At 40.3% G+C, this 24,594-nt stretch overlaps 1 protein-coding gene across 2 annotated transcripts in view; it reads left to right on the top strand.

The window, feature by feature from the left end:
- The first annotated feature begins 1,338 nt into the window (after positions 1-1,338).
- The window catches only part of LOC105933155 (adhesion G-protein coupled receptor D2), a 111,266-nt gene continuing 88,010 nt past the window's right edge, over positions 1,339-24,594 (top strand). Inside the window, exons 1-19 of one of the 2 annotated variants that reach the window (XM_036141074.1) lie at positions 1,339-1,500; positions 1,586-1,622; positions 2,040-2,064; positions 6,997-7,221; positions 7,358-7,984; positions 10,403-10,600; positions 12,353-12,417; positions 12,787-13,071; positions 13,655-13,766; positions 13,895-14,041; positions 14,385-14,487; positions 14,860-14,971; positions 15,606-15,661; positions 16,125-16,251; positions 16,800-16,903; positions 20,797-20,899; positions 22,136-22,289; positions 22,574-22,707; positions 23,143-23,258. In XM_036141074.1, the coding sequence (XP_035996967.1) occupies positions 1,587-1,622; positions 2,040-2,064; positions 6,997-7,221; positions 7,358-7,984; positions 10,403-10,600; positions 12,353-12,417; positions 12,787-13,071; positions 13,655-13,766; positions 13,895-14,041; positions 14,385-14,487; positions 14,860-14,971; positions 15,606-15,661; positions 16,125-16,251; positions 16,800-16,903; positions 20,797-20,899; positions 22,136-22,289; positions 22,574-22,707; positions 23,143-23,258 (2,729 nt within the window). In that variant the 5' untranslated portion in view covers positions 1,339-1,500; position 1,586. The remainder of the gene's footprint in view (positions 1,501-1,585; positions 1,623-2,039; positions 2,065-6,996; positions 7,222-7,357; positions 7,985-10,402; positions 10,601-12,352; positions 12,418-12,786; positions 13,072-13,654; positions 13,767-13,894; positions 14,042-14,384; positions 14,488-14,859; positions 14,972-15,605; positions 15,662-16,124; positions 16,252-16,799; positions 16,904-20,796; positions 20,900-22,135; positions 22,290-22,573; positions 22,708-23,142; positions 23,259-24,594) is intronic. The other variant, XM_036141073.1, reaches the window with a different exon arrangement.

Genomic DNA, 24,594 nt, shown 5'->3' on the forward strand with positions numbered 1-24,594 from the left:
GGATAGGCAAGCGCTGTTACCAGAGGGGCAAGAACAACATCAAGCACAGGCTCAAAGGATAGAGATTGGGAATTTCCAGCATGAAATAAGAATGTTAAAGGCATACTATGCAACATTTCTCAGTTAATTAATGTGCTCCATACCGTTTTGGATGATTAAATGAGTCATTTCTGGTCGAACAAAGGTTTTCTCGGCCGCCCTGGTGGTCTGTGGGGGAAATACCGAACTTGCTCGCGCGCGGTACCCCATTGCAAGAGCCCTCGGCCCGCACCCACAGGCTCAGAAGTCTCGTGCAAGACCGCGAGAGTCGGTCTCGCTTTACAGCGAGAACTCCATGTGATTTTGCCCTGCTATTCACTATATGCACGCGCGAAAGCAACAACAAAGAACCGCGTGTTAACGTCAAATAAACATGCAAGCATATCAAGTTTTTTTATTATTACTATTTTATTATTTTTTTTTTTTAATGTTGGCGAGGTGGTAGCGTGAGTTTGGCGAGGCGGCCGCCGCGGCCGCCTCGCCAAGATAGCGCTGCGGGAAACCCTGATGTTCATACTTTCACTGTGTTAGTCATTGTTTGTACTGCCGTTTTTTCGACTTTTCGTTGCATTCGTCTGTCTGCTAAGCTCAAAACAACCGCGCCTGGCTTGACTGAGAAACCAGAACAGCTGAGCATCTTTATGACAGTGCACTTTTACTTTCGCCCTCTGGGCGGAGCCTCGCTGGAAAATCAACCCCGGTTGCATAGTATACCTTTAACAAAGGTCAGAACATATATATATATATATATATATATATATACACATATATATTTATTTATATATATATATATATATATATGTATGTTATTTATTTTTTTTTTAAGTGGCCATGTGGGAAACAACCCCGTTGAGATCGTGTGCTTACATGATAAATGCGAGTTGCACAACCAAAAGTCAACTGATTGGAATCGACTCTATGCACTTTTAAGAAAAGGTGCTGGTGAAGATTCTCAGTCATCGAGGTCATGGTCATTCCAAAAAGAGTAAAAAACAAAGCAACTGGACTTGTTTTCGGAAAACAAGTCCAGTTGCTTTGTTTTTTTTTACTCTTTTTGGAATTTTAAGAAAAGGGAAAACTCACCATCAGTCAGGATTTTGTTTGCCAAATGTTTGAAAAGTAGTCAACATTTAAATATTCATTATGTGCATATAAAACTGTTTCCAAAACATAAAAAAAAAACTTGAAATTACTGGGGCCCTGTCAACCATTTCCTCGGGCCCCCAGATGTCCCAGAACCCCCTTTTTAGCACCCTCTGCTGCTGGCTCCAGGCTACACCCACTCATCATCCGCGTAGCCTCATCTGCATCCTCCCTTCATGCTCTCTGGAGAGAAGTCAGTCAGGCAAACACTTCGGCTCCCCTTTGGCATGGTTGAGAAGTAAAACACACTTTGGACAGGAACATTTCGCAGACCCGGCTCGACTTGGAAATGGAGAACAAAACTGACCAATAAATCAGGTAAAACGAGCCGCTCCGTCTTTCGGGCAGCCTGTTGGATTTGCTCCCGCTTTACTTCCAGCTGACAAACTATTATCTGTTTCAGGATGCACTGGTTGCTTTCCCCCATCTTAAGTCTGCTTGTGAGTACACGTCTTTTCATTTGTTTTTACCCAGTGCTGTAAACCTGTTTCTCTTCCTCACACAATGGCACTGTGAGCGATCACAGTTCGATCATTTACACTGGAGGCTGCAGCTTTTCACAAGTAGCCAAGACGGAAAAACAAACACAATTCTTCTCTGTAAACAGCAAACTGCCGTGTGTTACGTTTATGTATTTAATGCGATGAATGAACGGTTTATAGACGTGTTCTTCTGTTTGAGTTATCAAACAAAAATGGTCAGAAAGTAAGAAGGAAAGAAAACATCTGTGAGAAGTTAACTGGGCGGAGTGAACGCTGCTGCTTTTGTAATGAGTTAATTGGGCCACTAATTAGTTTCCATGTTAGAGCGCTTATCTTGGTCTCCACAGCTGAGCTAAAACTGTGTTTGTGTTGCAGGTTTGCTTTCAGAGCTTGGTACTGGGTAAGTTTATTTTCTTTATTTAAGTTTACGTGTGAAGATGTTTCCAGCTGATAAAGTAGCAACCCTATTGGTCCTTAGGATGTTCTGCTCCGCAGCCTTTCTAGAGCAGGGGCCTGCAACATGCAGCTCTAAATGTCTTTAGCTAAAACTGGAAAAAATAACCAGCTAATGGTTTTACATATAATATCTAATACAGATTTCAGCAGTTTTTGAATGTCCAGAACAGACTGAGACTCAAAGTACCAGTGATTCAATTCAATTCAATTAAATTTTATTTATATAGCGCCAAATCATGAAATATGTCATCTCAAGGCACTTTACAAAATCAAGTTCAATCATATTATACAGATTGGGTCAGATTATACAGATTGGTCAAAAATGTCCTATATAAGGAAACCAGTTGATTGCATCAAAGTCCCGACAAGCAGCATTCACTCCTGGGGAAGCGTAGAGCCACAGGGAGAGTCGTCTGCATTGTACATGGCTTTGCTGCAATCCCTCATACTGAAGCGACAGTGGGAAGAAAAATTCCCCATTAACGGGAAGGAAAACCTCCAGCAGAACCGGGCTCAGTATGAATGGTCATCTGCCTCGACCGACTGGGGGTTACAGAAGACAGAGCAGAGACACAACAAGACAGACAAAAAAGCACAGAAGCACACATTGATCTAGTAATCTGTTCTACATTAGATGGTAGTAGCGGGTGAGCCGTCTTCTCTGGATGATGTCACAGTTAACAGAACGCCAGACCAGGTGTACCTACTATGAAGAGAAAAGAGAGAGAACAGAAAGTTAAAGCAGAAATGACATCACATAATGCATAATTGAAGAACAGTAGAACTCTATAGAGTGAGAAAATTAGATCCTGATATCCTTCAGTAGCCTAAGCCTATAGCAGTAAAACTATAAAGGTAGCTCAGAGTAACATGAGCCACTCTAGTTATAAGCTTTGTCAAAAAGGAAAGTTTTAAGATTAGTCTTAAAAGTAGACAGGGTGTCTGCCTCACGGACTAAAACTGGGAGTTGGTTCCACAGGAGAGGAGCCTGATAGCTAAAGGATCTGCCTCCCATTCTACTTTTAGAGACTCTAGGAACCACCAGCAGACCTGCAGTCTGAGAGCGAAGTGCTCTGTTAGGAACATACGGGATAATCAGAGCTCTGATATATGATGGAGCTTGATTATTAAGGGCTTTATAAGTTAGAAGAAGTGATGTGTTTTAAATCTATTTTTCTTGAAGACCATGTGCTTTTTCAACATAATATTCCACAAATATCAGTATCATTTAGAAGAAAAGGTATTCATCCTCTTTTGCAAATGCTTTTTTTATGTTTTCTTTATTTTAAAAACTAAAAATAGATATAAAATGGTGTTTTTTTTAAAAATAAATAACAAATTTCTACAATGCCTGTGCAAATTATCATTGTCTGGGTCATCACAACAGCAAACGGGCTTAAATCGGAGGCAACCAGACTTTCATTCAGTTCTTTCTGAATATTATCAAAAATTAAAACTTACTTTTTTCTTCTTTTTTTTATTTTGGGTGGGATGTTTCCTTTTGTATTTCGTTATAATTGTGTGAATATTGCATGATTTGAAGGGAATAACAAAAACGGCTAAATCGCCATGGAATGGACGCTTTAACTGCTCTGAGCATGTGCAATGATCACATCACACAGTGAAAATTTAAATTCATTTTAATATTTGTTTTACTCTGGACTTAACTGTCTACTCCAACAGTGTTAATGAAAGAATGGATACGTTTGCATATATATATATATATATATATATATATATATATATATATATATATATATATATATATATATATATATATATATATATATATATATTAATTTTAATAAAGGAAGAAGTTACCTTCCTAAACCCGAAATATCTGCTCAGTGTGTTGACATATCGCTTGATTTTAAATATGCTCGGACGAGGGACCGCAGCGGCGTCCAGCAGACCTGCAGCAGAGGCTCTCCAACGCCTTTCTCCCGACTCCTGCTGGCTTTCCGCAATGAGAAATAATTCAGATATCAGACTGTTCAGTTAGTTAATTGTTATTATTCTCTACAAATAAATTGATTTAAACTTTGCTCAGAAAGTTAGTGTTTAAGTTGGAAAAGATTTTACTGATAAATTGCCCAAGTATTTGTTGTCAATGAATTTTGTTTAGTGGTATGTTTCTGTATCAACATAAAAATAAATATTTGTCTGGTTAATGAATGAGAATCAAATGAAAGATGATAAAACAACAGTAAAAAGGATTGTGAGCCATAATGAATCAGAATCAGACATAATTTCCCAGAGGGAAATTACTTGATATTATATGATAAATAACAACCTTAAACAGTCAGGGGCGGACTGGCCAGTCATCAGGAGCACCGTGAGTTTTCCCGTTGGCCCGGTCCGCTTGGCGATCGCAAAGGTTCGGATCACTCATGATAATACAAACAAGTCATGTTGTTCATACGAATCTAACTATTGTAATGATTTTAATGTTTAATTATTGTGAGAGACTTTAACTCTCATGTTGACAACCCTGAAGACAGAAGTGCAAAAGAACTGTGTGACACACTTAGAAACTTTAATTTAACTCAACATGTTAAACAGCCAACACACAAACAGGGACACACTTTACACTTAATCATCACTAAGGGTCTAAACATTTCCAAGGTCAGTGTAACTGAAATTGCCATATCTGATTACCTTTGAATGCGTCATCTCCAATAACTCATTTAGCCAAAGGGACATTATAAGAAAACGCACCTTTAAGGACAGCGTCATGGAAACTTTTATCCAAGCTTGCTCTTCTACTTCAACCTTTTGCTGCAACTCAGTAGATGAGCTAGTAGATAACTTTCTGTCTAAAGTCTCAGATATCATTGACTGCATTGCTCCAATTAAACTGAAAGTTGTTCCCGGGAAGAAAAAATCTCTGTGGAGAAATGCTCCAGCGTTTAGTAGGGAAAAAAGGGATAGTTGAAAAGTTTAATGCAGATGGAGAAAGACTAAACTCCAGGTTCACTATGACATCTATAAAGAGAGACTTTACAGATATAACTTAAAACTGAAAAATGTAAGGGAATCTTTCTTCTCAGATATTATCAACAAAAAGATTAATAATACTCGAGCCTTATTGGCCAGAGTCGACAGGTTCACAAATGTCTCCCGTGTCTGTTACTTCTGAAGTCCACTCCACCAGGGCCTGCAACAAATTTTCTAACTTCTTTATCCGATAGTTTTCAAAGCCTCTGCAATCTGAACGGTCATGTTGCACTTCATCCGTCTTTTACGTCACTGTCCTGGTTCTCACTAGACACCCACGCAGACTTCTCTACAGCACCAGCAGGCACACCTCCACAAAAGGCCGTTGTTAATAGCTGGGATTTTTTATTTTCTTAGCTTTCTTCGTCTTGTCAGGATGTGGTCGGCTCCCATTGCTCAACAACTTGGTAATAACACAGAGATGTCAGTGTCCACTTTTAAGTTTGTTTTGTAAATGAAGCTTAATTGTAGTAGCAATTACATTTGTTACTGCTCCCGTAAACTGTGCGCTGCTGTGTGACGTCTAATTTCTCCTTCTGCACATGCGGGTCGCTTTCGGGCCACAAACCGTTCAGGCAGGAGTCTAATGGCGGTCACATTTAAATCATTAAAATCAGATTTCAGAATAAAAATCAGAAATTAAGCATCAAGAACTGCAGTTTAATGCTTAATTTCTGTACCCCTAGTCTCCACATCAACCATCAGATGCTATCGATAACACAGAAAAAAGCTTTTTGTTTTGTTCTACCATTACACATTGCTCCAATCAATTAATTAATTCTATTCTTTTTTTTTTTTTTTTTTTTTTTTTACCAAAACCGTGTGTTTTGCTCAAATGGGACTAAGACAAGTCACTGTCACTGAGCTCACTGTTACATACAGTGGATGATCCCCTTTGCTTTGGGACAGTATCTCTTTCCCAAAAGACCATGGGAACCTGGTTAGAGTTTATCATGAACTCTCTCAAATAGAAAAAAATATTTTAAATACAAGTCTGCTGAACTCGTACACATTAATGGTTCATCAGACACAAAATCAACCTTCTTTCATTGGCAACCGGTCCCCTAAATCCTATGGAAAACTTGTAGGTTTAGCTGCAGAGAGGAAAGCATAAGAGATAATAGATGTCTGTGGACGATCTAGAGAGATCTCTCTGTCTCAGCGGTATCAGCCTAATGTTGGTTGATATGTAAGGGAACAAAAATAGAACTTTACCATGCACAGCAAAAATCATCTGCATATAACAGGACAGGAACTTAGTCAGCTTTGATTATTTGCAGCTCATGGAAGAGGAAACCCGCTCAAAATATTGGAATGAAATCTACAGAAGAGCAACGTTGCTGATGTAACTGATCAGTTTGGTAGTCCACAGTCAACCTTTGGACGATAATCTAGCCTGAAAACTAGATGGAAAACGCTCTGGGCAAGTCAGAGAGGCATCCCCTCTCAGTGAGAAACCCAGATGTTTTTCAGCACTTACATCATTACTTGGCCTGTGACTTATAATCAGCGAGTGTAATGTATCCACCCATGTAACGTGCGTTTTAGATGTGCGCACACACAAAAAAAATGGTTAGAGGTATTTTGCAGGAGCTGAAGAGCCCCTTTTGTGGTAAAGATGTGGAAAATTCTCATAACCCCTTTGTTGGTGGCTGGCTGGGATCCTGAAATGAAATATCCCTTTTTAAGATCTCTATTGTATCATTTATGTAGCAATCTGCTTTATGTGAAATATCTGCTTTTTTTTGCCAATTCTTGTCCATCTTGTAGTGACACTCTTGATAGATATAGGAATATTCCACGTGGGGCTGAAGTAAAATCCTTAACCATCTTGGCGGGAGCTTTTCTATTGACATCTTTTCTTTTGCTTTTCAAATAGCATCTAGAGTGAAAAGCAGGAGTCAGCCATACGATAAGTTGTACTATGAGTATGTCCCTCATCGTCTGCAATGGAAGGCTGCAGAGGAACTGTGCAAGCAGCGATCCGGGACCTTAGCCACCGTATCCAGCTCGGCAGAGAACCGACAGCTAGCCGGCTTCTTGAACTACTGGAATATCTCTCATCCTGTGTGGATCGCCAGGAAAGTCTTAACACATCGAAGAAGTAGGTTAATCGTGCTTACTCAGATGCATAAACATTTCACGTTTTCTAATAGAATTAAAATGACTCCAATGATTAACTTATGTGATTATTGCCTTCTCTCTCTCTCTCTCTCTCTCTGCTTGACGTGAAATCCAAGATTCCTCCAAAACGCAGGTTTTGGATTTCTCCAGGCGCACCAACAGCACATATGCCATCCTCCGGCACGACTTCCCTTCCATGCTCTCCTTGACTGTCTGTGCCCAGCTACGCTTCGATCCAAACAGCTTTGGAATTTCCACAATCTTCTCCTATTCTGTTGATGACTTCCAGCTGCGCGCGAGCCTGGCTCGGGGAAAGCCTGTGCGGTTGGCTCTGGTGATCCAGGGCAAGCAATGGCCGTACGCACCGGCTTTTGAGCACGACGACTCCTGGCATTCGGTGTGTGTCGCTTGGAGCCAGCGTGGCGGAGTCGGGGCCCTATATGCTCACGGTCGGATGGTCGCAAGCTGGAACGGCGTGAACAGCAGTGAAGGCAGCATTGGCCCAGATGATTCTTTCATCATGGGCCAGGGGCCGAATGGAGGCTTGTTTGCGACCAATGACTCATTCTCAGGGAGCATCACCGAGCTGCACATTTGGGATCGGGTTTTGAGCAGCTGTGAAATACTCGGCATGGAAAATGAGTGCTCAACCGTCTCCTCTGGGCTTGTGCTGAAGTGGAGCAAAGCGTCCCTGGAAATGGAACCCTCCGTTAGACTCCTGGCGGAGAACAATCCGTGTCAAGGTATGGTTTAAACTGGAGGACGGAGTGCGACTAAGGTTCTGGAAAAATCTAACAGCAAAGGTTAATCTGTGACGACGATAAGGACAAAAGAAAAAACATCATCCCATACGCTCCAGAGCTTTAGAAAGCTACTTTAAAAAATAAAAAATAAAATCAGAATCAAATAGGGTGTGGTTACTATGCAGAGAAAAAAAATAAAAGAAACAAGTTGAGAACAGCTTCCAAGTGCAAACAGTTTAGTAACATTCCAAGAACTGAGCGAGCCTGATGTAGTGACCTCCACCCATCTGCTATTCTGTCCAGTCCGAAAGAAAAATAGGGAAAACCTTTCAGATATGACAAGACCCAAAACTACCCCGCTTTTATTCAGCCCCACATTTAGATGGATAGATAGCTTTTATTTGTCGTTTTGTATGCACAAAGTGCGTACAGAACGAAATTTCATTTGCATACAGCTTGAAAAATCACAGTAAATTGCATTGACGATAAATTGCATTTATCGTCAGTCATTATGTAAAGTCTTTGATTCTTACTCTATATCTAACATATACTGCAGAATAAGAGGTTTTAACAGCTGCCATCACTGGCACTGTTGCACAAACTAACTTAAGTTATAAAGTAAAAGAGATATTCTTAATTTTTTTTTTAGCTTTTATACTGCTTTGGAATAGTATAAATACCGCTTTTGTTTTTATCACATCTTGTCATGTTACAACTACAAGCCTCCGTCTGTTTTATTGGGATTTTATGTGACAGACCTCCACAAATATGATGCATAGTTGAAGTAAAAAAAAAAAAAATAGGCACTCTGTATTGCTATTTATTTACTAATTTGTTACAAATAAATATCAGAAAACTGAACATCCTTCAGAAGTCGCCTTGTTAATAAACAAAGTTGACCTTTGTGCAATTAAGCTACAGCCGTCAGTTCACTGGTGAACACTAGGTTAACGAAGACCAAAGAACAAATCAAAACGTTGTGGAGAAGTTTAAGGCATTCTTAAGTTATAAAACAATATTGAACGCGGTAAACATCATCAAAGAACACAGTTCAAGCCATTATCTGAAAATGGAAAGAGTACGGCACACCTGCAAGCGTACCAAGACTAGGCTGTCTTACCTAAACTGACAGGTCGGACAACGAGAGCGAACAAGATCCTTTGTGTCACTGGACATTCAGCAGAGATCCACAGTTCAGTTGGGATATGCTGTCTACAGGTTAAATTTTCATCAGGTTCTACAAACATTCAGCCTTTATGGTAGATGGGTGAGAAAGAAGACTTAAGTGGTCCTGTTTGGAGTTCACCAGAAGGCATGTTCTGAAGGGGACACAGCAAACTTATGGAAGACTATGCTCTGCTCAGATGAGACCGACTGCGTGTCTGTGGCAAGACTTGAAATTTGACGCATTCACACACTTTCCATCTAATCTGAATGAGTTTGAGCTGTTCGTCATAAATAATTGGCAAAAAGTCAAGTTTCTAGATTTGCAAAGCTGATGTATACCTCAATGGAGCCAAAGTCAAGATCGGAGTTAAAGCCAAACCCAAATCCCCGCCGCGCTTTTTAAATGTTTATTCATAAGGAAATTGTAAACCTTGAATGCTTTTCCTTAGATTTAACAATGACGTGCTAATTTGTCTTTCTCTGTCACATAAAAACTTATTAGAGGACACGGAAATGTGGGGTTTTAATGAGGCAACGTTTTAGAAAGTTTCATGGTATGGTAAACATTCAGAGTATGAATAAAGCTACTCACTGTCATTACTGGCAAATAACCTTTTTTTTTTTTTAAACCACTCAACAGGACCGGCAGATACAAAGGAGTAATGGTGACCGAGTTGTAACTGGCCAACTGTGACTCCAAATGGCTGTTGTAAATGCTTTTTAACTTAGATCATTCTGAGTCCCACCCTTGAAAACAGACTTCTCCCTCTCTGACATCATGGTCCCCAGTGAGCTTTAAAGCCTCACTCCCTCTCCAACAACTCAACCTGCAGACATTATAGCCCGCTCGCTTTCTTTCTGACTTACGGTCCACGTTTGTCTTTGCTCAGCGCCTAAATAATTAAACGTTATCATAGCAGCCATCAGCCAGGACCTCTTTAAACCATCTGCTCTCTAAAACTGCAAGTCAAAAGCATGCAAACCCGTTCACTTGTGAAACATCCTTGGAAATCACGTCATACCCGAATGGACTTCTTACACCTTTAAAAGTTTTGTTATGAGTGCCGATTAGTGAAGTTTCGTATTGTCCTCATCCCAGTGAACACTGGGAATGTTCTCGCTGTACGTTAAAGGCGAGGGGGATTTTGAAACCTTACTTATCAGCTTTTTAAACAATCGTCATGAAAAACGTTTCTTAAATCCTGTAAGCAGATCAACCGAAGGATTAATCGTAACTGTTTCCTTTGCTAGGAAATGTCACTGATTTCACTGTGGATCTCTTCAACTCCATCTTGGCCGGGTTGTCTTGGCAAAACCACACTTTCACCGTTGAAGTGTTGCAGTCACAAACGGTTCATAAAGTTTGTGAAGTCCTAGACCCTGTTAAGGAGAGCTGTGACCTAAAGAATTGCACGTCAAATATGGGATTCGTCTGTCAATTTACGAAGGGTAAGTTGTTGATTCCCTCTGTTTTTATTTAACTAAAACCTGTGTTGACTGTCTTGTGCTGGATACTTTCTGCATTCTTTAATTATACTACACGCATACCATACAATACTAGTTTAATTATAAAGCACAACAAAAAAAATGACACCCGAGGCTGATCACAGACAACATCTCGTATTGTGCCAAAGGGCAGCAAGTAAAAGTTTGTTTTTTTTAACCAACATTTTTAATGCAGCAGTTGAAGATGCCAACCTGGGCAGCAACAACAAGAGCTCTGCCTGCGTTTGCATTGTGGCTTTTCTTTCCACCATTAAAACCAAAACACGATGTCAATGTCAATTTTAATCACGAAGCACTTGAAAAACAGCCTGTAACTGGTGCTGTAAAGTGCTGTACAGTTTTCATAAAACCATCAATGAATTGATCACATTTGAATAAAACAGAATGTCAGAACAAAAGACAATAAATAAGAACAAATAGGACAGGTAGTTTACAAAGTCAGACCTTATTTAAATGCCAAGGAATATAAATTGGTTCTCAGGAGGGATTTAAAATGTTCCAAACTTTGTGCAGATCTTATACTGAGGGGTAAGCTGTTCCATATTTTAGGTGCAGTAGCGGTCTCCCCTGCTTTTAAATCTGGTTCTGGGAACTTGTAGGAGTAGCTTATTGTCTGATCGTAGTGTTCTTGAAATGGAGAGGTCTTGCAGAAGATCTTGGAAGTAAGCGGGGCTATGCCATTTAAAACTTCAAAAACCAATAAAGGAGTTTTAAAATTAATCCGATTAGATACAGGAAGCACAATTCTGGGGTGATATGTTCACGCTTCCGGGTTCTAGTTAAGACTGGAGCTGCAGTGTTTTGAATCATTTGGAGACACTGCAGAAAGGATTGGTCCATATTTTATATAATGAATTGCAGTAATCTAAGGGTAATGAAGGCATGGATCATGTTCCAAAAGTCTTTTGTGCAGAAGCAATATTTCACCTTTGCTCGAAGGCGCAGATGAAATATGCTTGATTTCACAACAGAACTCACTTGCTTATCTGGCTTCAAACAACCATGAAAAAATTACACCAAGATTCCTAACAGTAGGTTGATGAAAAAAAATAAAAAGGACCAAGAAATTCATTAGGTTTGCCAATAAGGTTCTTTTGCCCAAATGTTTTATTTTAATTCACATTTAGAAAATTGGTCCATCCGTGATCTAACGTCCGCTAAACCACTTGTCAAAGACTGCAGGAAATCATCCTTAGCACGTGTTGCTGTTACCAGATTGGTTTTAGACAGATTAGGCTTTTCTAAGATTTTTAGAAAAGATTGATACGCCTGGTTCAGCTGTTTGGTCTAAACACGATGACTTTAGCCTTCGTCTTAAAGTTCAGGGACAAGCATCTTCCTCATGCCAACAAGTCAGTGCGGGAGCGACTGGACAAATTAACCATCGGTGCGCTTTCGTGGAGGACGATGATGTGCATTCTGCATATCACGGAAGTAATCTCGTATTTCCAGAAAACAAACCCAAACTGCTGTAAGTACAGGGAAGCAGAAGATGATGAACAAGGATGTATCCTTGTGGTACAGAAGAGGTGGAGATACAATCCTAAATGTTCTCAGAATGACTATTATTAATTAAAACTGAACGCTATAGCAGACTAATGCTGGCTGTTGATAGAACTTGTCAAACAAGGTCAAATCTGTCCGATCTGCTGCTGTGATTGGTCTGACTGCATTGCGTTGTCTCCACTTTCGCAGAACAGCACAGTTTACCAAAGTCCCCTTTTGTCAGCAGGCTGAGCGAAGATCCGAAGATCAGGCAGGTGAGTTGTGGAGCGGAGTGTCCTTTGGCACAAGTATCTCATTTAAACTTCATGAACATTGACGTTTTGAAGCGTGCTGAGGGGGGATATCGTGAAACCAGAGCTACCCCTTTAGTTCTGCCTCTGTCAGATATGATCCTTTGAAACCAGACATGTATTTTTTTGTTGTGGTGACATAAGTGTTTTATTTGTGAAAAACTTCGTCTTTGTATTTCACGTCGAAAAAAAAAAAAAAAAAGGGCTCTGTCATCGTGAGCCAGACGCGTATGCATAGGGGCTTAGTCAGCAAGAAACAAGACACTCAACTTGCTTTTCCACAGGTAAAAGTTAAATCTATTTTTCTATTTACATTTTTTTCTCTCTCTTTAGGTTATGGAGGAGCTGAGCTTCAACACCTCCCCAAATCTGACCTCCCTGCAGCAGCTGACTCAGGCTGCCCTGTTTGCAGTAGAGGCTGGCGGCCCTCACCCCTTAACCTCCGGCGACATCCTCTACCTCGCCCAGCTGATTGATAGCGCCGCAGCCAGCAGCCGCTCTGCAGGAGCCAATTCAGCGGAGGTCATGGTGTCTATCGCTACCAACTATTTAAAGCTGGCCAGCGTGATGCTCGAGCCGCACACGGCCACACAGTGGGTCGGTTGGACCGAGGACGGGGTGAGACGGGATGTTTCCTTCGCAAATCGAAATTCCCACCTGGCAATCCCCTGCTTACCTGACTCCGCCAGATAGATTTGCTCCGCATATCCATCTGGAAACCTTCCGTTGAAGTAATTTTGGGAAGGGGCGAAAATACTGGTTAGCTGATTGGCCTATGTTGGTGATAGACGGGCCAAATGAACCAATCAGATTCGTCGTCGCCCGTAACAGAGCGACGACGAAAACACAACCACAAGCCAAGCTACTCTTGCTGCTGCAGGTAAAGGCTCGTTAGCTCAGCAAAGAAATACTCTGTAATTCCGATAAAACTTGCTCGATAGCCACGCTAACGCTAGTTTCATCGGCTGAAGCCGCCATGTTCTTTAGACTGAACTGTCGCGCTTCCCGTTGCGTCACACCTCAACCCGCCTCAAAGCCAACGCTGATTGGACGTTCGTTTGGTGAACGGCTCCAAATTTTCTTCAACGGAGAGTATCCAGACTGATCTGCGAGTGAAACCTTGAAAGCTCGCGAGATCAGGATGGTCTCACGAGGCTAATCCCCTGCCTCCATTAATTGTCATTTTCCGAACGCCTTGCAGGCCAGCGTCGGACCATTTACAGTAATCAAGAGCATCGATAGTCTCACGGAAGCTCTTGCAGATACGCTTTCTGCGGAGCAAAGAGGCGTCACTCTTTCTACCAAGAACATAGGTGATACCGTGTTTTTTATTTTTAAATTTTTTTTTTATTAGTCTTTGCATCTTAGCACTCGCATCTTCAGACATCAACTGTGTAAAATCACACATGTTACGAATATATTTTGCCTCCTATGCTATCAGATGTGTACCTGAAGTGGCAAAACCTTTCTCACAAGAACAGCAATCAGGTCTTCAAGCCATCTGCAGTCACCTCCCACAGGCCCAGCAGAAGTAGCCAGGATGAGCTCATCATCCCCGACTCTGAACTCCAGCGGCTACAGAAACTGGGTAGGGATCAAATGAAATCATCCTCACCATGTTTTTTTTTTGTACCATTTTTTTTTTTGTACCATTAAAGGTAACATCTAGATGTCAGTATTTGAAATTCACACAAACATTTTACAGATCTATGTGCCAATGCAAGCCCCTATTATTAGATTTTATTAGAGTTCATATTTTTTTTTCTGCACGTTAAAGGACTAACATGCTAAAATGTACTTGAAAGTCGAATAAACGTCTTTAGATGCCGGCTCAGCAGCAACTTCTACGCTTTTAGGCGGTCCCGTGTTATAATTAGAGGCACGGCGGCTCACGCGTGAAGCTGTTCTTTCTCTGCCCTCTGTGCCAACAGGATGCGAGGAAGTGATGTTTATTCATACCCACTACAGCCACCTCAGCGAGGTTGTGTCTGCAGCAGGGGAACCTGCAGAAAGTCAGCAAGACAAAGCAGAAAGGTTAGCTCCTGTTTGCTCGGCTGTCGATGCTTCCTTAAGTAAAAGCAATACACCGAAATCCCTTAAACGTTTTTTTGCTCTGATTTTAACATGCTTGAACTTTCACTTTTATCACAAACATTTCATCATGTGATATTAGCAGAGCTTTAGCAATGTTTTCTGTTCTTTATTTATATATATATATATAATCTTCAGCAATCTGCAATCTTCTGTCCTGTTGTCATGCTCACAAAAAGACAAAAGATCAGATGTTTGATGTTTCAGCATTTCTACATTAATCTGTCTTTCAGATAGGCCATGTCAGTAGAATATTTAAAAGTTTTAAATTTAAGTAGAAAATATGTCTGCAATAACTGTCCTTTGCCTTTCCAGCACTCCCACAGGCAAACTGACCTCCGCTGTCATATCAGCGACCGTCCGAGATGTCTCGAAGGGCCAAAGCGTCCCGGTGGCCGTTCAGTACACCCTTTCATCTTCACAGCTGGTACGGGACGTTGCTCAGGGGGCCGCACACAGTTTAATAATCCAGCCCAGGATTAGCATTTACACATTTATTGCAGTTATAGCATTCAAAGATATGTGATAACTCGATACGTTTAGTTCCAAATGAAAGTTTGATTTGTGCCAATGATACAATTTGGTGAAAAACTTTCAGCATCATTTCTGAATAACAGTGTGAAAAAAAGTGACAATTCATTTCACCGAGGCTAAGAGTCCAACATTAAAAAATAAAAGAAAAAGGCAATTAACTGAAAACACATTCTCTGTCACACATGAAGGTATTCGATGGAGATGATATATATATATATATATATATATATATATATATATATATATATATATATATATATATATATATGAAATTCTGGTGACTCATCTGTTTTAATTTAGGAGACTTTACGAGGTTGATTTCATTGAGGACTCACTGTTAACAGCAGCACTCACTGATTTTGCCACGGTACATGGTACTGCACTGGGAAATTGTGTCCACATGTTAGCGTGTTAAGGGATTAGTCTTTATTCAGCTTGTGGTTATTACAATATTTTTTACACTTTGTTATAGGTTACAGGGTAGGGATGGGAAATAAATCCAAATCTGATTATTTTTTTCCCCCTAGGGGGAGTATTCCCAGAGGAGCCAACCTGTTTGTGCATTTTGGAATTTCAGCTTGATGTAAGTTTGACCAAAAGCGGACTCACTTCAACATCCGAGACATTTTATATATTTTTTTATTAATGGGATTGCAGTGAAATTAATAACCGCCAAGAGGGGGCGCTAAACACACGTTTAAAAACAAAACATATTTACCACTATTAGACTTTCATAGTTTAATCCATGAAATGTAGCAAATGAAAAAAATACTGTCATCTTAAAATTATTTATCTTTGAGACACACAGATGTATGTGAAACTATATTCTAAGCATCCATCCATCCATCCACCCATCCATCCATCCATCCATCCATCCATCCATCCATCCATCCATCCATCCATCCATCCATCCATCCATCCATCCATCCAGTAAATAATGAACCTAACGGTCATGTTTTTGGATGTGGGAGGAATCCAGAGTACCACACGTGGACGGGCGGAACATTCACAGTAAAACTACCGTTTATTTACGTTCTATCATCTAGGCATGATCATTCCAGTGGCTGGTCCAGCGATGGCTGCTCCGTGGTCTTTGTCGGCTCTGGTGCCACCTCGTGTCTGTGTAACCATACGACCAACTTTGCAGTCCTGATGAATTACTTGGAATCTAAGGTAACACCAGAGATCTTACAGGGAAGTGAGCCACACCGAATATCTGCACGTTTGCTTCAAAGCCATGACCCTACATCCAGACCACCAACCGTTATAACGCATCCTGTCGTCCTGTTAAGCAGCATTAAATCTGTCAGATCTTATGGTGTATTTCATGACACTAATAATGTGCTGCTGGTTTCTGCTGAAGCTCTGAAGAGCCCTAAATGCTTGAATCAAATAAAAAAAAAAACGCTCAGTTCTATTCACCCTTCATGTGAAAATCTGTGTAAGTGAAAGGTGAAAAACAGTATTATGAGAGTTTAAGGGTGTACAGTGTGACCATCACCAGTTTGTTGATCTCAGCTCCGTTTTTAGAAACGGACAGAAATAATAAACAGACAGAAAGAAACCCCGGTCACCGTGTATACACATTAATAGTTTTGGTATGATAAACAGATTTTTTTTTTTTAACACTGGCATTACACCCCAGTCCTCCATATCACAAATGTTTGCCCTCTCTTGTTTCCTCCCTCATTCCCATCGCCGCCTTTTGTCCTCCATTTCAGTGGAGTCCTGAGGAGGAGGTTATTTTGACCAAGCTGACGTTCATCGGCTGCGGGGCGTCTCTCTGCGCACTGGTGGTGACCTTGATGCTCTTCACTGTCCTGGAGTGAGTAGCAGGTCGATGCTCCTGTTCTGTTTACCGGGGATTCACATAAATAGCCTCTTTGTTGTCCGAGACAGCCGCCTAAAGTCACCTTCAACCCATTTTGTTCAGCCTAAAACACCAGAAGGAACCTTTTGGCCACTCCCCAACATTACGTTGTGATAATGCAAAATATGTTTATGGTAGTTTAGTCTCTTTAGAGAAAAATATTGAAATGCAACTCCACAGTAGGTGGTTGAATAGGCCGGATTTACCTGAAATGCACACGGCAGGCCCGGGATGACATACTGGTAGTGGAGCTCCTCCCCTTCTGTCCCACAGACTTCCTCCAGTATTGACTTGTGCTAATGCAGTAATTGCTGTTGTCTCCACGTGAGTCCTCGCTGAAGTTTTATGGCAGAACGCTGCAGCTGGTAATCAGCACCACAGCCACGGAGGGATCTCAATCAGCAGAGGACGCCGCTGCCCTGACAATCCGTAATTGTTGTCCGGGCGGCAGAGAGGGCGGCTGCTCATCTCGCACACGCCGCTGTATGATCTTCATTTAACTCACCACAGACAAAACACTGACATGGGGAAAGGCTGAAGGTTTGCTTATGGACTGTAAAATGTATTTGGCGGGAAGCGCCGATGCAGACATTAGCCTAATTGGAGGCAATCATTGGGCTTTAAAGATGCATTGCCACGTTTTTTTAAATGTATACGTCGGTACTTCACTCTGGATGCGTACAAAGTTTTTATGAAAGTGTATCAGGTCCCGCTGGCATATTAGTTACTTGCTCAATTTTTTGTTGTTGTAAACAAAGCCCTTCGTGTTTATTTATAATAATAACGGTGGTACGACACTGCGCATGTGTGCAGGGGATAAAACAGAGAGGAGCTAGCGGTTATTAGCATCTCCCAGCGAACTATGGAAACAATGAAGAAAGGCTCAGGATGCAGTGAAAAAAAAACATATAAAAATATGATTCCAAGAGGGAAAAGACTGGAACATCCTTATACTGTGATATTAGGCAAGGCAAATTTATTCATATAGCACAATTCAGTACAAAGACAATGCAAAGTGCTTTACATGATTAAAATATAGCAAAATAAAACAGAATAAAAGCAAGTAGGAATAAAATGTAGATAGAAAATAGAACAAAAAAAGTGGTGATTCAGTTTAAGTAGAACAGTCAAAGGCAATCCTAAACAAATGTGTTTTTAATCTTGATTTAAAGGAACTCAGGCTTTCCGCACCTTTACAGTTTTCTGGAAGTTTGTTCCAGATAAGTGGAGCATAGGAACTAAATGCTGCTTCTCCTTGTTTAGTTCTGGTTCTAGGTATGCAGAGTAGGCTGGAGCCAGAAGACCTGAGTGGTCTGGAGGGTTGATACACTGATAACAAGTCTGTAATGTATTTAGGCTCTAAGCCATTCAGACATTTATAGACTAACAGAAGTATTTTAAAGTCTATCCTCTGAGATACAGGAAGCCAGTGTAATGACTTTAGAACTGGGGTGATGTGCTCTACTTTCTTAGTCTTAGTGAAGCTATTAGTAGCTTCTTAGCCTCTACAGTCTTGAGTACAAACAACATTATAAAAAGATCAGTTGACTGGTTCTTACCTTGATGCGGGAAATTTATTTCTCTTTAATGTTCTCATATGAGACTCTTAGAGTTGCTGTAGATCGGTTTATTTACTTAATAACGGTCGCTCCTCGATCACACTGAGCTGCCGCTTTACAGCGAGGTATTTCATAGGGTCAGGCTCGGTCCGGCGGTATTTAATTTTGATTTATTAATCGGCATACTGTATAGCTTTCTGATAGTTCTGCGGTACTGCCGATAGATGGCGCCACATCTGTTCATGACTATCAACTGTATTTTGGTCTTTTTGGTGGTCATATAATGTGGCTATATCCCTTTAACGGAGGTTTTAGTGCCACGCACTGTTGCAGCAATGTTTGCTCGCATGGATAAGAGAAGCGTAGACATGTAGTGTTTTAACATTTTGGTGGAAACAGTTGTGTTATTCGGCTGGCATCTTGTTGATTATGTCTAAAATGGCACGTTCTAAAATTCTTCAGGAAATGAAGCTGGAACAAAACAACGATCGATACCCATTTTGTTACCCATCTGATGATGCATTTATGTTATTGGCAAAAATATTGTTTAGTGCTGTCAGACCGCATTATTCTGAAAAACATTGTAGGGATCTCTAGGGGGGGAATAAATCAGCAAGTTGTAGGCATCTCTCTGCTAACTTAAAAAAAATGTGATTAGCTGTGTTGGTGTTGGTGTTTATCAGGCATACTTAACACGTTTAATTAATATTCGGCCCTGATCTTTCTCAGAGTTAATTATCACATCCTCGTTCTTTAATTTAGGAAGAAAAAAAAAGTCACAAGATAACACTACAGACATGAACCCATTTGTCTGGCACTGCTACTATCCATGTGTGAAAAGCCCTAACGTAATTTAGTCTTGTAGCTCTAAACAATTCATAAAATCCAACCTTTAATTTGAATGCTTTTTTCCAGTTTAAAAAAGAAATAAAAATAAAAAAACAAGTGGGACAAATGTCGGTACCTGCTCTAGAAATACCTTGTTCAACTCCTTTTTGGCTGTAGGACAGCACATTTGTCCCCTCCTTGTACATTTTTCGCCGGTTTAAAGATACCTCGGATCATTATAGGGATCTATGACCATTCCTCTTTGCTCTTTGCACAGTCTTTCTAGATCGTCCAGAGTTATGGCTCCTCCTCCTCCAACACTTTCTTCTCTGTAGGATTTAGTTTAGTGGACTCAAATGTCAATGCAAGAAGAGTGATTTTATGTCTAGTGAGCCATTTCTATGTTGTTTTGTCCATATGCTTTGGATCGTTATCCAGCTGAAAGACCCAGTGGTGATCCATTTTCAGTTTGCTGGCAGAATCCTCCAGATTTTTAATTTTTTTTAAAGTGATGTTTTAAAGAGGCAATGACTACATGCAATCTTCTCAAGGTAGAGGAGAAACTGGTCCACAGCATTAACATGTTTTACACAATACATGAGGTCCTTCCCCACATATTTACTCTTTCATTCAGAACAGGTTAATGGCATACTTGCAAAAACACTGGTTGGCTTATAGATAATGTCTAATAATTTATTATGGGGACACGGTGACCCCAAGAGGCCATTCTTTGCTGCTGTTCTCTTACCGGGAGCTTTGGAGATATTTTTTTTATTTCCCTAATTGTGTTTCTGTGCATGGCCGTGGACCTAGTGGGCAGTGGCTTTTAAAAAAAAAAATCAAGATTAAAAACACATTTGTTTAGGACTGCTCTAGTTAAACTGTTTTGCTGAAACATCATCAGTTCAAGTTTGTAGTCCAACTGTTTTTAATATTTGCTTTTTGTTTCCATTTTCCCGTGTTTTATTTTGTTTCATTTTTTTCTACATTTTATTCCAACTTGCTTTTATTCTGTTTTTATTTTCCTACGTTTTAATCATGTAAAGCACTTTGCATTATCTTTGTACTGAAATGTGCTATGCAAAAAAATTTGCGTTGCCTATGTTTCATATTATCAACACATTTATTGTGTAACCTTTAACGATTAAGTATTGGGAAATGCATGGAAGATATCAAAAAGATAAGTTTGCGGCAGTCCTCTTGGCTGGCTTTCATCACATCTCATAGGGATCAACGGGGAGACCAAACCTAAAAAAACCCTGCCCTCTCCTTTCAGTTCAATTAAATCCAATTAAATTTTATTTATATAGCAGGAATTCACAACACACATCATCTCAAGGCACTTTACAAATACAAATTCAGTCGAATCCTACAGATTTCACAAATTTTACCACAACCCCAGTGATGTGATACAGTTGCCCTAAACATTTTCCCTTGTAATGTCCCTCTCTGTGTTTATAGCATCCCTAAATCAGACCGGACCTCCATCCATAAAAACCTCTTCATAGCCCTGATCTGCGCCCAGGTGATTCTGCTCTGCAGCGGCTCGGCCATTCACAGCAAGGTACTGTCCGGGCGATGAACAAATCTTCTTTTATTAACCAGCCCGCGTGAGCAACGTCGTCGCTCTTAGGGACAGATTGTGGGAAAAAAACGCGAATCGAATAAGACAGCAGAAGTTTGCTGGCTGGAAAGCGTAGTGTTGCATGCACAGTTTTGTTTTTATTCCTGCATGAAATGCAAATGAAAGTAATTATGAAGGAATGAGTATTAGAATATTGGATGTTTAATTAACTTAAAACAGGCTTCTTAATTATTCTTTGAGGTTGAAGGGATGAAAAACAAAAGGGGAGCAAATGACTTTTGGCAAACGATGTGACGAAAATGACCCCAGTGGTTAATCCATCTGCCAGAAGGCGTAGGTTAGTCTCTGGCGGTCACTCGGTTGGCTTCACCCCTGGTCTTTGTACCTTAAGTCAAGACAGGGTTGCTTTTCCCTGAGGGTGAGAGGATACTTGTTGCTTATTTCACCACTCAACAAGGTCTTCCGTAATAAGGCCTGAAACTATGCAGCATAATTACTTTGTTTGGGTGGCCTGTGTTTGTTTTAAAGTACTTCATATATTCTGGAACATCCAGGGCCGGATTATCCATAAGGGCCAGTGCCCAGGGGCACCAACCATGGGGGGGGGGGGGCACCACATGACACATGCTTTAAAAATATATTTTTCATAAATTGTTATATTATTTACTTGAAATTGTTGAAAGACCATGCATTATTCGTTTTGTAAACACTGATGTCAAAATAATAATAAATGATAAATAAATCAAGATTTTTTTTATTTCAACATTTTAAAATGAGATATTTGAATATTGCTCACTGCTCATATGCCTACATGTAGTTGTGTAAGTTAGTAAATAGTAAATTACATTACAGAAATCCCCTTGATTATGTCTGATGTTTTTGACCGGAGGAGAGCACGGGTAAGGGGTGGGTAGGGGGCTTTGAGGTATAGTGCCCAGGGGCAGTACATTGTCTTAACACGGGCCTGGGAACATCCATAGTTTATGAAAGCTGTATTAAAAGAAAAACAAAACATGACCTGGTATTTCGATTAATGTTATTATTCCATATCACTTCAGTTACATTTGATAATTTTATTAATGAACATTTTAGGAGACCCACGTCGGTGACTGATTGCATCCTTTGCAGATATTTTGTTTAGGTGGAAGCGCACCTTCCCCGTGACGTGGTTGTCCTCGCTGTGTCTGTGACGTTGTTGTTGTTGTTGTTTTGCAGGTGGCGTGCACGCTTGTTGCCGCGCTGCTCCATCTCTTCTTCATGGCCGCTTTTAGTTGGATGCTAGTCGAAGGGCTGCTGCTCTGGAGCAAAGTAGTGGCGGTCAACCTGAGCGAGGATCATCACATGAAGTACTACTATCTCATCGGCTGGGGTACGTACAGTGGCTTTGCAAACGCGAATCATTGTTTCGTTACTGGGCAAGTGGCCGAGAAGGTTTTTTTTTGTGGCTGCGGGTCAGGCGCCTCTATTGCCTTGAAAGTCATAAGTATTGCAGACATTATGTAAATATTCTTTAAAAGTAAAATAAATCAGGTAAACAGAAGGACTTGAGTGCCACGAATGTTTGTATCCTTTGTGTGTTTCCTTTTTTTTTTTTTTTTTTAATTCAAACTAATTTGGCTAAATTAAATTCCTGTATGTATTCATCTCCCCCAGGTCTGCCCGTGCTGATAGTCACCATTACGCTCGCATCGGCCTCGGGCAAATACTCTGCTGATGACTACTGTTGGCTCAGCGTCCAGAACGGCATCATCTGGGGATTTGTCGGGCCTGTTATCTTCATCATTATGGTCAGTAGTTAATTTATACATTTCTTTTTCTATTCAGTGTTAAAATAAATACAAAATATTAAAGCACATTCCACTTTTGTGCTTCTGGATATCTGCTTGTTACTGTGTCCTCAAATCTTAGTCTCTGCCGTTGAAATGATTGATGGAAAAACGTAACAATAGATTGGTCAATGTTTATTAACTATTTTTGACTATTTTCGTCAAAGTGAAAAATTGTTAGCTTTCATTTTCATCTTTTGCAAGACAAATAAGTCTATTCTTGTCACATTAGACAAGGGTGGTCTTATTACTTTAGTGTGTGTTCTCACACAACATTTTCTTGCAAAACTATTCTGATAATCACGTAGAAAAGACATGCGACGAGAGTAACATAATAAATGTCTGCTTCTGTTTTCTGCTCTATTTTTTTATTTTTTTTCCTTGATATATCTCCAGGTCAACATCTTGGTTCTGACCAGGGTGGTAATTATCACCATCTCCACAGCCAAAAGGAGGTCCATCATGCTCGCCCTGGGCATGAGTCCCGTTGAGCAAGCCTATGAGCAGATCAGGTAGTGGCCACTAGGAGGCACCATTTGCCCTCTTTTAAAAATGAATGGCACTGGGCAAGAGCTGTAGTCACAAGTCAAATCCAAAATTCTTCTCTTCTTTTTAATCCACAAAGATATATATATTTGGAGTAGATTGGTAGTAGATTGGTAGGAATTATTTCTATATATTTAAAGAACGTCAAACTTTTGCTGCATTATTATGTTTTAATTCTATGTTACTCTAATCAGAAAAATTCATACAGTTCCTTTTTTTATCCCTCTTTTTTTTACGCCGGTTTGAATACTGAATACTGCGTCACTCGTTCAGCTTGATGCAGAGACAGTATTAAGTGTATCATTGCCTCCAATCAGAGCGACGTTTGTTGGCTCTAATATAGCATGTGTGTATATATATATATATATGAGCAGTGTTAAAACTTGATGTTAATACAAATAAAAGTCATATTTTTTTATGGATGTTTTTCATTCTTGAGTCCACCGGAGAGCACAGTGGATGCTTTGTGAGAGTCTTGAATGCGGGCCTTGAACTGTTGAGCACCTCTGGGCGGCGGGCCGCCGTGGAAAGTCAAAACACGTTGGCCCACAGAATAAGCTGGCTCCTAGCTGCGTGTCGTTTCACAAACACACAAATGCACAGACAGCTGTTGCGGTCTGGCAGCCGCCTGAGTGGGAAGCTAATTCGACTCTAAACAGAATTAAGTCGCATTGAGGGTGGGAAGTTGTCACCACATCAGCTTTCCTGCCCACATGCCTTTTTTTTTTTCTGTGTGGAAGAAACAGCCTTAGAGCTGCTGGGTTTTCGCCTGAAACGAGCTGAAAATCTGAGGGATGGATATTAATTTGAGCTGGAAGAAGTGCAAACAGAGCTTAATATAATCAGAGAGGGAATCCGAATCGTTAAAGAATTTTTTGGCTGCTGTTTGTTTGGGTCTAAAAATCATTTATCCATTTCAGATCAAACTTATTTTGCATGATCCAATATCAGTTCATAAAATTCAGATTTTTCTTTTTCAAGCCTGCTTTTTTTTCCCCGTGCATATTTAAAGCTTAGTCTCTCCTGGTAAATGCATCTTCTTTTCATGTCCAGGGAAGAGTCGTAACTCTAAATGAATCATTCCCATGCTAAAAGAAATAGAAATATTGACTTTAATTGGAAATCAAATCAAACTGGTTGTCAGAACAGAATAAGTTCAGAATATTTATACCAAGATCACATTCGTATTCAGACTGGTCAGTCAAATTTCTCAGATTTTGTGTGGCATGTGCTCAGATTCAGATTCATGGGTGTATGGTTTGATTTTCTTACTTGATTTACTCTGGTTTTCATCCGAGTTTA

The sequence above is a fragment of the Fundulus heteroclitus genome, chromosome 9, assembly GCF_011125445.2.
Source record: "Fundulus heteroclitus isolate FHET01 chromosome 9, MU-UCD_Fhet_4.1, whole genome shotgun sequence".
NCBI lineage: Eukaryota > Metazoa > Chordata > Actinopteri > Cyprinodontiformes > Fundulidae > Fundulus > Fundulus heteroclitus.